Source organism: Rhipicephalus sanguineus, chromosome 6 (assembly GCF_013339695.2).
Source record: "Rhipicephalus sanguineus isolate Rsan-2018 chromosome 6, BIME_Rsan_1.4, whole genome shotgun sequence".
Lineage (NCBI taxonomy): Eukaryota > Metazoa > Arthropoda > Arachnida > Ixodida > Ixodidae > Rhipicephalus > Rhipicephalus sanguineus.
In genome coordinates, this window is record NC_051181.1 from 139398442 (window position 1) to 139412753 (window position 14312).

Below are 14312 nucleotides of genomic sequence, written 5' to 3' on the forward strand. Positions count from 1 at the left end.
CGTATGCTGCAGTTACGAACTTGAGCGTAGGCCTCAGATTTCCGAGGCTGATGGGACTTCGTGAGAGATTTTAACAGCACATCGCGCTACCGCTGTTCAGTGTACGACCTTACTTTGTGTCCGTCTCTCCTCCTCTGTTTTTCTTCCTTTCCCCTATGCTTCTATTTTCATCCGCGCATCCCCTCCCCCGTGCAAGGTAGGTAACCGGAGCTACCTCTGGTTAACCTCCTCGCATTTCTTTGCATACTTTCTCTGTGGACAGAATGAAACTTGCTACTGCCACCGCACTTACTCGCGTATTAGCGGCACCGGATAATGACGGCTATTCGCTGTTATAACAGCAACATTATATTCATTCAATGCCAATACCAGTTTTTGTGTTGTCTACCGAACTATTTATTTACTTTTTTGCACACGTTTAAAACACGCATACCATAGGCGTAGACGGGGGAAGGTGGGGGGAGAGATGTTTCAACCCCTCCCCCCCCATCTTCACAATTATGTACGACTTGTCGATTTCTTGGAATGCATATATATATATATATATATATATATATATATATATATATATATATATATATATATATATATATATATATATATAATATATATATATATATATATATGTATATATATATATACATGCACATAAGTACACGCATATAGTTAGGCCAGACAACTACCCTCCCTTCGTGAAAATATGTTCTGGCTACGCTCCTGACGCTATTTATAGTAAATCCGCAAGGAAACCTTCGTCTTTAAAATCCATTATAGCTTACAGCGCGCTCTGAAACACGGACGAAGAAGAGACACACGAAGACCGGCGCTTGTCTTCGTGTGTCTCCTCATCGTCCGTGTGTCAGAGTGCGCTGTAAGCTATAATGAATCTTCACTAACTAGCCCGCTCAAAAATCTTCCTTCGTCTTTAAGGCCACGCTGCGGAAAATGCACGTGAGATGTGTGTTACGCTGAGTAACGTAAACGGATTAAAGTCACCGAAAAGTTGTGGATAGTACTTTATTCTCCGTGGACTCCTCTTCCTACGAAATGTACAGGAAGTGTGTCTACGTGTGCTTGTCCCCGCGCCATCCCTTTCATCGCAATCTCTACAGCACTGGGCCGCCTGTTGTTTGGAAGAAAATTAAAAAAATGCAGTAGCGAACGAATAGCATTCTGCGCAATATACGGATATGACTAGGATCCAAGAAATTTTCGTTTAAATGTACATTACAGTTGAGTCCGGTCGGTTTAAGACGGTCAGTCTGTAAAGATGAGGAGTATTATATATGCAACAGACGGGTAGTAACTATAAAACCAGACTTCATGCATATTGAATGCCTGAGGCTCTCAAGAAAAAATAAAAAGAACGGGAAATTAGAACATTAGTACTTTGGTATATAAGCCTTAGTATGGAATGTGCGCGACTATCTGCACGTGACAGGTCGCTCAGTAACTATATTTATAGAACCGCCCAGAAAATGGAGATCGTCGAAAAAGCGGAATTCTTGAGTGGGCCTTAGTAAAAATATCACGGCGACGCTCCGGCTAAATTGCCGCCTGCTAACCATTCGGGAATCACTAAAGCCATTTGTCATTTCCTTGCTGTTCTGCCCATTCTAATATGTGGGGCTGGGAGTGACACCTGGAATCCTAGATAAAGTGTAGGCAAAATGGGACAAGAAAAACAAGATGATCTGTACTTACCGAGGACGTACCTTCCACTGAGAAAAGAAGTGGTCTTGAGCTTGGGCGATGGAAGCATGCTTGGAATATTCTTGTCAGGCGACGGCGAGCGAAAAATATACGTGTGGAATGCATTTTTCATGGCAGCACCGACGAATACCCACTTGAAGTGTTGAATACATTTGAGCAAAAATTTCCATACGCGCCGGCAAAAATTTCCGTTTTTCCAACAAGAAGTGTCTCTCTCTCCAGCTCCATCAGTGGTCATCACCGGCGAGTTTCAACCAGTAGAATTCATTTCAAGCGAAAATCGCTTATGCTGCCGTCATGCTTGAAATTGGCGGTGTACCACGGTGAGCACGCGTGCATCGGTAACGTCACGAAAGAAAAAAAAATTGCGGGCACTTTGCATTAAGTCGCGCAAAGCTTGGCACAGTGAAGCACGGGCCCGTCGCCGCCGCTCGTACTCCCCGTCGACCGACACGTCTAGCTCCGAGATGTGCGGCATCCTCCCCGGGGGTTACGCTCTTTCTAGGACGCCCCATGACACTGTGGGCACAATCGGGCGCAGCCATAAAGCGGAGAGCGGACATTGCGCGCGATGTCTCCGTCGGTGAGCGTTGCTTAGCTACTGCGCATGCACGGCTTGCCCGGGTGGTGCTGTATCTGGTTGCTAGGCAACGCAATGCTTACTTTCTCTTTCTTTCTATCGTTCTTTTCTCTCTCTCTCTCTTTATTTTTTTTTTTGTCTTTCGTTGATCTCTTTCTTTTTCTTTCTGCATTTCTTCCTCTCTATTTCTCTCTTTCTCATTGTTCTTGTGCTACGCTTTACTCTCTCCCGTACTCCTCACCATCGCATCTCTCCTCCTCACTCTCACTTCCCTTTCCTACTTCCTTGCTACACTAAACTACTATACAAGGCTATGCTATGTTCTGCGAGCGTGCCTGAATAGCCTTGTGGTTAGGACGCTCGCCTTCGGACCGAAGGCACGCGGGTTTGAATCCCGCCTCGCGAAGACATTTTTTCGGCAAGAATTTTTCTCTTTCTCTTTCTTTATGTCTCTCTTTCTACCTCTCTGTTTCTTTCTCTATTTCCTTCTTTCTCTCTCTCTCTCTCTCTCTCTGTACTCGTTCTCGCACCCCTGCCGTTAGGGTTATTAGAGGCCACGCCGTAGCGGTAAGTATTGGGATTAGCCCAAATTCTGTGGCACATACCCGTTCATGATGATGATAGTTTTCGGGCACGACCACACACATTACGCCGAGCTAAACAGCCTCGCTGTTAAATAGGTAAGGCACGGAGACACTTGACACAAGGGAAGGGAAGCCGACAACGGAAGCGTCACTTGCGTTGTCTCGCTCTTTTCTCTTTTGTCTTTGCACGTCTCAACTTCTTTCATGACGCGTCCCTATCAACTATATAGCTCAGTTTTCTGTCGTACTCTGTGCATCGGTAACATTTGTGCCTTATCTCCAGCGCAAAATTGACGAGTCAGGTCTTACGGAGGCGACGCATTCCCGAAAAAAACGCAGTGACATGTGTCCGTGGTACGACTCCACCCCGACAATTGAACGCATAAAACCACAAGTGCGCACAGCGTCTGGGTAGGCGCCGTCTCATCGCTAGTTGAGATAAGACTCATTGCTTGGTCGTGGGAGGCGAGACTCATTTTATTTTTGTCGCTTAGGGAAACCATAGGTCGGCAAACTCACTCGTGAGTCGACTCCCTCAGGCTCACTCAGACACAGATCGAGCCGCGAGTCTGAGTTTCAGCGAGCTTTCAGTGAGATCTTGGTGAGCTTGAGTCCGGGTGAGTTCCGGTTGAGAAAAATTTAGGTGAGTCTGAGTCCGAGTGAGCCCTAAGGGCAAAATATATTTCATGAGCGAGTCTGAGTGAGCTCCGCATATTTTGCCAACCTATGAGGGAAACTCACCGAAATGGACTTGATCGCCCATTCGTCTTCTTCATTTTCCCGTGCTGCCCTCTGCCGTTTTGCTAGGGTTTTGGTATTGGCAGGGATAACCGGTATAGCCAAAACCAAAGCCTCCGAGATCTACAGGCTTTTTGCGAGCCACCGCTAGAGGAAGGGCGCATGCGCCGTGGCATCTTGAAAAAAAAAAAAAGCGGGTTTGCGGCGCTTGACCAGGCCCGGCGAACCACAGAAGACAGTGGGGCCCTGGACGAGGGGCTCCACACCCAGTAACCAAGCAACCTTATTTGATTAAAGTTGGTTCTCTCTCTTCCACCAGGAATCACATTACTTATTTAATTCTATTATTTAACACTCGTTTAATTAACATTTCATTAAAAAAAGAAAAAAATCAAAACTACCCTAACATTTTTGCTTTACTATAAATTATCTTTTTCGCATATTCCTTTTATTTTATTTTTTCACAAATACTACTGCCGCACGCTTCGTGGCCGATCCCCCGTAGTGGGTTGAGCTATTCCTCTAAGGAACCAACCAATGGTGTGTGACGCATTAGTTGCGGTGGGCGTTTTAGGGCGAACACATGGGTCTGCGGCGACACTGCGTGAGGTAGCGAGCAGTATTTCCACCTGGGCTGTTTTCTGTGCTGTAGTTCTCACTGAATCTTTACTGATAGAAGTGCCAGTGAGATGCACTTGGCCACATAACACGTAAGTTTACCAAAAAAAAATACTTCTAAAACTTTAAAGGGGCCCTGGAACACTTTTCTAAGTAATCATGGAATGGCTTCATTAAGGAAGTTTATTGCCCAACCCCACTGCAGGGTAGCATACCGGATTCTAACTTCTGGTTAAACTACCTGCCTTCCTATTCTCCTTCTCTCTCTTTATTGCCTAAAGAACCAAACGCCGCAAAAATTTTTAAATTCCTTCAAGTACGAGCGGAGTTCCAGAGATTTGTCGCAAGCTGTAATTGCTTCCTCTCTTCTCTCGTCCCGACGAGCGCGCTGGAGGCTAAGCAGGGAGGGATGGCACGGGGGAAAGAACTTACGCCAAGCGCGCGTCACGACCTTGAGCACATTGTTTTCTTTTAGGGGCGAAGCTCCTTAAGGCGGCACCCGTTCGTCCCTCGTCGTGCTCGTAGTAGTGAGTAACAAGTCTTACCCTTTGACCTCCAAGGTGGTGCCGGTGGGAGATTTCTCCTGTGCGTTGTTGAACAATAAAAAATTCGCAGCGTGCGCGTTAACTAAAAGCCGAATTCTTCTGTCTCTGTAGAAGTGTAAGTGTTAGCTAAAAGCCGACTTCTTCTGTCTCTCATTCCCATTAGCAGCCATTGTTTACCTCCAAGGTAGTGCCTGGTGAGATTTCTCCTGTGCGTGATTAAACAATAAAAATTTTGTTCAAAACGCCGTTGATTGATGAAATAAACCAACGAAAGACGCCAGATGTTTTGTAAAAACAAAACGAAAGAACGCCAGATGTTTCTAAAGCAAAACGAAAAAGACGCCAGCTGCTTAACGAAAGACGCAAGGTGTTTTCTAAAGCAATGGTTTTCTAAACAATGAAAATTCACAGCGTACATGTAAAATTAAAGTGAGCTGCAAGTCGTCATAACTCATCGAACCTTTAGTATAAACGCGCCCGATCTCACGTCGGTGATGATGTACTGGGCAGAATTCACGGAAGATTCACGGTTTACCGATGAACCTCCGCAGCTTCGCCCACTCATCATCATTCACTCCGTGGATATGCTGTGATTTTTTTTCCTTCGAACGCGCGGCTTACTTTCAGTGTGATCGCGAGCGCGCGCGCGCGCGGGCACATGACGGCCTAACGCGGAGGTCGCGGTAACTGCAGCTCACGATGTTCAAATCAGCCAATAGCCGTGAAATTGGGTATATGGCGTGGTAATTTGGGTATATTACATCATCTGTGGAAACAAGAGCTAACTGACTTTGAGAATTAATTGAAAATTCCAGGCCGCGTGCTGCGCTATAAAGTTTGGCTCGCGTGTCCTGCAGGAACCGCGGCTACCGGTCGGCAGCGTTTTCTGACCATTCTGAAGAATTGTTGCTGGGCCCCTTCCAATAAACAGCTTGGCGACGCAGAAATAACGACATTGCTCGTGAAAAGTTTTGGGAGATATTTACTCAAATCGTAGAAAGTCACATTTACTAAATACAAAGGTAAACAACACTGCGCTTGGCTTAAGTAGCCGTCGAAAAGACAAGCGCAGCCGTAAATATAAAAAAAACATCAAAAACAACAAACTTTTGAATAACACAGTAAGTACACAAGACTTCGCATTGTGACGTAAAGAAAATATGTAGTCGCGACATCAACTCAAGAACGCTGTCACGTAAATCTGCCCTAGTTTACACACCTAATGAATATTTATCACTTTTCAGCTATACAAAACGTTTACAGTGTTCGTTACGATAAATTGATAAACAAAATAAGAAAGCCAATATACACGTGAGTTCACGCAGTCACAGAGGAATTAAGCGCAGTGTTCGCACCACAGCATTCTCAGCGCCATGCCGCCGTGGCGTACGTTTTCTCCATTTCTCGAAGCATCGAATCCAGCTTCTGATAGTCACACACGTTGCTAGCGGACAGCATCCGCGGGTCGGTGTGCGTCAGTCCCATGTAGAAGTCGTTGACGCGGCTCACCTCTCTTCTGACGGCTACCAGCTTGTCTACCTCGGCGTGGTACTTGCTGCTGATGTCTTGCCTGTCGGCCTCGAAGTCGTCTCGGATCTTTCGCTCCCGCATCTTCCAGTATCGAGAACCCTCCTCCGACCCATCCCTGGACCGATAGCTCGGTGAACGGTCGTAGTCGCTTTGAGAATGACGTCGGCTCCTGCTCCGCCTGCTGGTTGCGTAGCCACCGCTGCTTTCGGAGGAACCGCGTCTTCTGCGTCTTCTCGGCGACGAGTCGCCGCTGTCCGGGGTACGACGGCGGCTCCTGCGACTCCTCGAGCTGCGATAACTGCGATAGCTGCGCGAGGAATCGGTCGCGCTTTCGGAGCGTCGTCGTCGTCGGCGGCGACCTCTCCTGCGTGACTTGGACGAGTAGCCGCCTTCGCTGAGTTCGGAAGATAAGGTCGAGCTGCGTCTGTCCTCGGAGGACCGGCTGCGTCCACTTCGGCGCCGCGAGGACGAATAGCCACCAGTGTCTCTAGAAGGACGTCGCCTTCTTCCGGACCTCGCGGTCGACGAGTCTCGTTCGACCTGGGAAGAACGAGACCTACTCCTCCTGCGTCTTCTAGACGAAGAGTCGCTGTCCGATGAACTGTGGCGTCTTCGACTGCGCCTCGACGAACTGCGTCGTTTTCGACTGCGAGAAGAAGAGTTGCTGCGCCCTCTCTTGGATCTCCTAGACGACGAAGACGAGCTATCGTCTCGTCTCTCGCGCCTTCTCCTTTCCTTTCGGACTTCGCGCAGGCATCGATTGAGCTTGTCTCGGGCTTTCTCCATCTCGCGTTCCCTGTCCTGCTTGGCTTCTGCGATCTTGCTGTCGAATATTTCGGTGTCCAGTCGCTGACGCTTGGCTTCGTCCGAGTCGCGTTGGGAGTCGCGCGAAGCTTTGCGCTTGCGACGGCTGCGAGACGACGGCAGCGCCGAACGCCCGATGCCCAGTGTGCGTCGGCGGTAGTGAAAAGTCGTGAGGTCCTCCTGGGGATCTGGGGCTCTCCTGCTGTGCCAGACCCTGGAAACGGCCTTGTATCGCTCTTCGTCGCAGGTGAGTCGGCGCATCGGTTCCCACTCCGGGTCTTCGTTGTCTCGATTTTCCGCCGGGTCATCGGTCACTAGCGGAGGCCGCTTATGCCGTCCCGGAGGCCAGGATGTTTCCGGCGAAACCCCTTTTCGTATGTTTTCAGTGTTAACGAAGTTGCTCCTAAAACGTCCGTATGGCCTTCTCCACAGAGCACGTCTCTGTTGGCGCTTTCGTTTACGCCACTTTCTCTTAGGCGGTCGAGGCAGTTCATCTAGAATCAGTGCTGCCTCGCCGTCGCCTGATAGACGTTCCATACTGGGCGATAAGGGAACCAGTGGTGCGGAGTCGTGCGTGGAGTCTGATTTGTTGCCACAACTTTCTGGGGATGGGGACAAAGGGGGGGCGGTAGGTGAAGCTGTGAGGCTACGGCCTGATTCAACTGAGTCTTTCTCACTTGGTCTACTCAGAAAAACTGGCAACGACAAGGGGATCAACATGTCAGAGTCCTCTTTTAGTGCCGACGTCGAAGCCGACGATGCATGACAGTTATTCTCTTGGTCATCGTGACGGTCGGGCTGGGCACTTCCAGGAGATGCTGGTTGGATAAAGCGCGGCTCAAAATGCGGCCGCTTCTGCCACGTCTTCGGTGTTGAAAGTCGTATTTAACAACAAGGGAATCAAGATGTCAGCATCATCTTCAGCATCGTCTTTCTTATGGTCTTTTAAAACCAATGCTGATGCCGATGTTGATAGAGAGCCATTATCTTGGTCATCGTGACGAGCAGGTAGGTTAGTTCCGGAAGGTGAATGCTGGGTGTAACAGAGCTCGGAACGTCCAGCTGCCTCTGCGGCGTATTCATTGTTGACTGCCTTCTTTTCGCGAATCATCGCTGCTTTCGCAGTCTTTGCTTCTTGAATTTCCCGCTGCGGTGATTCTGAAAGCGATGAAGAGAGGCGGCTTTCGGTGTCACTTTCCGAATCGGAAGACGTTTGTGTAGAAGACGATGAAGAACTGGATCGTGTAGAGGACGACGAAGAGTCAGAAGATGTCGTGCCTTCGTCATCAGTGTAAGTGCGGGTGCAACTCGTACTGCTTTTGCTCGTCTTTGCCGGATCCTTGAATCCGAACTTCTCAGCTTCGTTCAACGCAGGAAACGCAATCGATTGGTCGCTGTCAGAATCGACTATCTCACCCTCGCTCAGTGTGATCGCCGAAATTGGCGTTGAAGGAGGAAACGTTTCCGGCTCGTACTCGTGGTCTGCATTCCCGCCTCCGGGTGCTCCTTCTTCGGCAAGGAGGTTCGAAGGAAGGATGCCATCGGGCTCGTCATCGGAGCGAATCTCTCCTTCACTACGTGACGTTAAGGACAGCTGTGGCGATGGACGCGAGGCTGCAGAAGTGGTGTGAGAAGGAGGGCAGAAATCCCAGATGGGTAAGGAGGACAGCGTGTTGATGCACTCGATGATGTCTGAGGGGAGTCGAGTTATCGTTTGAGGTGGCGACTCCTCAGGCGGTTGGTCGTCTTGCGAGTTCTGTGGAGTGGCTTTTGCCGCGGTTTCTGGAAAGGGCGATTCAAAGACCGATGCTTCAGATACATTCTTGTCGCTATGTTGTGGAGCAACTCTAGGGCTTTCAATGAGCTGCAGGTCGGAACACGCGTTGTTCTCAAGGGGGCAGTTGAATTCCCTTGATTCAATACGTTTATCCGTGACGGGTGTCGTGTTGCGCGGCACATCATTTTCGGAGGCATCAGACTGTGCTTGGGCACTTGGAAAAAGTATGGCGTCAGTAATAAGGTTCGATGTATCTTTGTTCGAAGATGCGGTTTCCGTAAAGACGGCCTTACCTATCTCTCCAATCCACTGATCAGCTGAGCAGCGCGGAACACCTATTGCTAATGAAGGCAGGGCCGCAAAGTAATTCTCCCGAATGCCCATAGCTCTACTGAATTCCGTATCAGTAGGCGTGATGGGTGTCGTGTCTTGTGAGAAATCATTCGCAGAGAAGTCAGGCTGTGCTTGAGTACGCGCAACAAGCGGCGGTTCAGTACTGTGTTCAAGTGGCAGTTTATCTTGATTTCGAACCGCAGAGTTCAGTGGCTGAATGTCATGAGATGATCCCTTCACAGCGAGGGCCTCACCTATCTCTTCAATCCAATGTTCAGCCGGGAAGTTGAAATCAACATCCGATAACGAAGGAGGGGCAGAAGGCACATCAGCGTTTCGAATGCTCTTTACTCCACTGTATTCTGCATCACCAGTCGTGACCGGCATTGTGTCATGCAAAACATCATGATCGGAGACGTCACGCCCTCTTTGACTGCACGCAACGAGTAGCCGTTCGGGATTACATTGAAGTGATTGCAGGCTTTGATTTTGAATCGCTGTGCTCAATGTATCGTCTCGAGAGGTGCACTCAGTAGCGAGGACTTCATCTGCTTGCTTTAATTCCTGACTCGTATTCAGGTCCATCAGCCGAGGAGTGGTAATCAACTCTGTGAAAGGCTCCAGTGCAGCTTTCACGAGCTCCTGACAGTGAGGACAAAGCTGATGACACTGCACTCTCACTAGAGCTATTGGCTCCACTCGCGTCAGTATGATCGCCAACGACAGGCATCTTGTCCAGTGAAGCATCCTCTACCAAGACGTAGAATGGTGTTCGAGTAGGTGGATGCATCGATCCAAGGCTTCGATTTCGAGTCGCAGTGCTGACTGTATCATTGTCTTGAGATCTGTCTTGCGTTACGACTTCACTTGTCTCTCCAATCTGTTGATCAGCCGAGAAGTTCGAATCGAATCCATGAAAAATCTGAAGACAGCTGTCGAGAGCTTCCGAGAATATCGAAGGCAGGGCAGAAGATAAGTCACCCTCGCAGATGCTGCTAGCTTGGCTTAATTCGCTGTCACTAATCCTGACCGGCGTCGTATCATGTGGGACATTGACCTCGGTGACGTTGCTCCGTACCTGTGCGCACGCAACAAGTTGCGATTCAGGATCATTTTCCGGTGATAACGTAGTCCGATTTTGAATGGAAGCGTTCAGTGAATCGTCTTCTGTAGACGTGTCGTCCGTAATGACAATGACTTCGTCATCCTCTTTGGTCTGTTGGTCGAATTCAGCCCGATTCGCCGAGGAATCGGAATAAACCACGAGAACATTCTCTGTACAGCTGTAACGAGCTCCTGGCAACGAAACAGCCAGGGCTGTGGTTACTGCGCTCTCCGGCATGCTGTAAGCCTTACTTGATTCGGTATGTTCAAGCATGACCGGAGTCGTGTCGTGTGAAACGTCATCATCGGAGGCGCCGATTCGTAGTCGTGGCAATGCAACAGGTAGCGATTCAGGATTGTTCTTCGTTGACGACACGTTCTGAGGTTGAGTCGCAGGGCTTAGTGCATCGTGCTCACGAGATGTCTCTTCCTCAACGGGAATGTCTTCGCCTGCTTCTTCAATCTCGGGCTCCATTTCAGATCCCTTAGCAACGCTGTTTGAATCAACTGGACGAAAAAGCCCTACGCTACTGTGGTGGGTTGCAGGAAACGAGTCTGCTATGTAGCCTGCAGCGCTGTAGCCTTCTAGTTCGCCATCTAAACCTCCTGCCGAACTATTAGCAGGCCTTGCAGAAGCTGGGGACGACGCCTGTGTGCAAAACGCGTCTCTATACTTCTCTTTCTCGTCGTTCTGCGACGGGGCTACTTTGATGTGCACGGACTTCTGTGATAACACCTGATTGCCGTCTTCATGTCTAGTCGCAGCATTTGGGGCTTCACCAACTCTAAAGCCACGTCCGATATCGCTGGCGCCTTGATGTACATCCACGATGTCAGGTTCAAATTCAAACAGACTGGTCGACAAGTTCAAGTCGATTTCTCGAAATCGCTCAGGGTAACGGTGGCGTACTCTGGGCAACAAGGTAACCACTCTGTCTGCACTATCGCCACCACCTCTGTCGCCCGAACGTTCGAGAGAAAAATGACCATCTTTTGCTGTTGCTGGGCAGATTTTCTGAGACGCGTATGTACCTGCGCACCATACTTCCTCGTGGCTACCGCCGACCTGAAGTGGCACAGGAAGCGATAACGTTGTCTGACAGCAGTTTTCTGCTGCAACAACGATGTTCATGGTGTCGCCTTCTTGGGGTTCGTCATCCAGAATCTCAACGTCGTCGGTTGCGTTCCCAACAATTACTTCATTCGAAGGTCCACCGTCCGTGATGTTCAGTTCGACTTCGTGAGAGGGCTCAACGGAACTGTCGCGGATCTCTGGCGACGAGGCAACTGTTACGCACAAACTATCGAAACATCTCCCGGAGGGCTGGGAGGCACTGGCATGGTGTTGCGGCATTGTGGCCTCTGTGATGCGCAGGTCGTTGAATTGAGTCTCTTGAGTCTTCAAAGCATCATTCAAACGTCGACCGGCCTTTGCAGCTGCTGGAGAGGACGCCTCTGTTGAACATGCGCCCCCGTACTTTCTGTCGTCGTAGTTACTGCAGCCTTCAAGAAGGGAGTGTAGTGGCGTCTCTTCGTCGCATTGCTCCCTGACAATCTTCACCTTTAGTGCTCGGTCGTCTTCAGGCTCGCTCTGCGTTGGGAGAATGGCGGCTTCGTGTTCGCCTCCATTCAACTCGCATGCGAACTCGTAAACCGATGCTTCTGGTTCTTCAACAACGGCCGTCGCTTCGGCAGGGATGCCTCGGTTTCTCGAAAACAAAGAGGCGATGGCGCTGCGCACGCGTTTGACTTTACTCTGAACGTCTTCTACGACGAACAGGAAACACCGAGCAGCTCTTCGAGTAGCTGAAGAGATCGTTTCAATAGGGCGCGCGTCTGGAGATGATTCTTCACCACCGGGCTGTTCACCGGCGCCGGCGACAACCTGCGATTCAAACGCAGTTGACGAAGTGCCATCGCCGCTTCTGTCTTCATTCCTAACTGCAGTCTTCCGGTCACAGCGTGTTCCAGCAGCAGCTTCGGTTGTTCGGTTATTCTCCGGCTCGTGTTCGCCGTGTTGGTAGATGCTCCATCCGGCTTGGCCATCATTTCCCGAAGAATCATCCGTAGGCTCGAGGCTGTCGGACTCCGAGTCGTAGCCGTTCACGTGGGTAGGACCGAGATAATCGAGGCTTATCTCTTCGCCACCTTCGAAGCAGAGGCCGTGGATCAAACGGCAGTGTTGCGCCGTTTGCCCGACTTTAGTCGGAAGGGGGGAAGGAGGCCGAGGTGGTTTGGGGGGGTCGCGAGCGGGGGCGTTATCGCGCCACGCCAAGAATTCGTCCAGTAACGGGAGGTACGAAGAGACGTCCTCGTCGCCGCCGTCGTCGTCGTCATCGGCTTCGCCGTCGACGCTGCACTCATTAGGCCAGCCAAAAGCGCTGGACAGTTGGCGGAGAATGGGCCAACTGTACGGAGGCCCGAAGTCCGAAAACCTAATGCTTGTCATCTCGGCCTAGGCTTTCTTGTCTTCTGAAGTTTAATCCTCATACCTGCAAGGAGGAAAGAAACAAGAGAGAGAGAAAAAGAAAAAGGCTACATGTGGCAAGGTGGTAAGTTAGGTTGAAGTTCGTTTTGATGAAACAGCGCTTCACAAGACGAAAGACGAGAAAAGGAGCGCACAGGACATGCATGTCATATGCATGTCCTGAGCATGTCCTGTGCATGTCCTGTGCATGTCCTGTGCATGTCCTGTGCATGTCAGCACATGTCTCGTGCACTCATTTTCTCGCCCTTCGTCTAGTGACGCGCTGTGCCATCAAAATGACCTATGTGTGGCGTTCTGCAGGCACACACAGCGTGACTGAAACGCTAAGCGTGTCGCTCTACAGTCTGCGTTAAAGAATATTGTCACTTATACGTATACAGTATAGCGCGACATCTGCACGTTGCGGCTCTACAGAGGAAATATGTGAATTCATGCCTACGTTGAACGAATATTGCGTTGAGGCTGGATACGCACAGTGACAAGCAGCCCTGCAAGAGGTCCATCGAACAACAACAACAACAACAACAACAACAACAACAACAACAACAACAACAACAATAATAATAATAATAATAATAATAATAATAATAATAATAATAATAATAATAATAATAATAATAATAATAATAATAATAATAATCAGAAGAAGAAGAAGAAGTTCACTCTGGTGAGGTGTATATTAGCGCCCGCGGTAGCCCAGCGGCTATGCTAACGTCGAGGCCGTGTGTCACGGCTTAGTTGTCCGTATTTGAGTGAAAAGAAAAAAAAGACCAGGTCGACAAAATTGATTCGTAGACCTCTCTATGACGTGTCTCGTAATCCGATCAAGCTTTTGCAAGTGAAACTTCAGAATTAAGGTAACATAGTTACACGCGTGACAGAACTGGCTTCTCAGAAGCGCGCGTCTCCTCCTGCGGTCAGACAAGCCTGCAGGAAATTTGCAAGGCAGAACCCCTAGCAACAATGCTTAAACGTGACTGCCTAATTATACGTTGAGGCGAGTTCACTCTCATGCTTATAGTAGACTCGTTTCATATCCGCAAGTACGCTCCCCTGCACTGCATATTCGCCCAACTAATGGCGGCAGGTGTCGCGCTTCAAGTGGAGACGAGGTCCTAGTTGCACGTGCTGGGGCTAGTCTATTATGGGTGTTTGTGTCAAGAGAGCTGAGTCTACATTTTCCACGCCATAGCGCTAGCAAACTGCGCGTGAACACGCTATTTGCAGAAGCGACTAGCTGCCATTAGCCGGGCTGACTGCATGGCAGGAAAGCTAGCTTTACAATTATGAAAATGGTCTATTGCTCCCTTAGAAACTCCCTCTTCCGTTCAGGTTGCGCTGGTGTCTACTGCATTGGTGTGTGTGACGTCAGAAGTTAGAAATCCCGTTTTTCTTGATTTTTTTTTGTCATCTTAGGTGAGCTCTGCGTTTATTAAAACTTTGTTCTGGGCCTTCTAAGTCGAAAAAAAGTCACAGAGTCCCTTATGCACTCGTCTAA

At 49.4% G+C, this 14312-nt stretch overlaps 2 protein-coding genes across 2 annotated transcripts; both read right to left on the reverse strand.

Annotated features, from left to right (window-relative positions):
• Positions 1-6143: 6143 nt before the first annotated feature.
• On the reverse strand, positions 6144-7649 carry LOC119397587 (serine/arginine repetitive matrix protein 2-like). The gene has a single exon (XM_037665012.1). It carries the CDS (start codon positions 7647-7649, stop codon positions 6144-6146), a length of 1506 nt encoding a protein of 501 aa, XP_037520940.1.
• A 301-nt stretch (positions 7650-7950) lies between these two features.
• Positions 7951-12775, reverse strand: LOC119397589 (serine-rich adhesin for platelets-like). The gene is made up of 2 exons (XM_037665013.1): positions 11367-12775; positions 7951-9103 (listed from the first exon to the last, which is right to left on the reverse strand). Exons 1-2 carry the CDS (start codon positions 12773-12775, stop codon positions 7951-7953), a joined length of 2562 nt encoding a protein of 853 aa, XP_037520941.1.
• Positions 12776-14312: the final 1537 nt, after the last annotated feature.

Coding starts and splice junctions, on each gene's coding strand:
- LOC119397587 (XM_037665012.1), bottom strand. CDS start 7,649: ATGGAACGTCTATCAGGCGACGGCGAGGCAGCACTGATTCTAGATGAA.
- LOC119397589 (XM_037665013.1), bottom strand. CDS start 12,775: ATGACAAGCATTAGGTTTTCGGACTTCGGGCCTCCGTACAGTTGGCCC. Junction 9,104..11,366: donor GGTAGCCACGAGGAAGTATG/GTGCGCAGGTAC, acceptor ACTTTTTCCAAG/TGCCCAAGCACAGTCTGATG.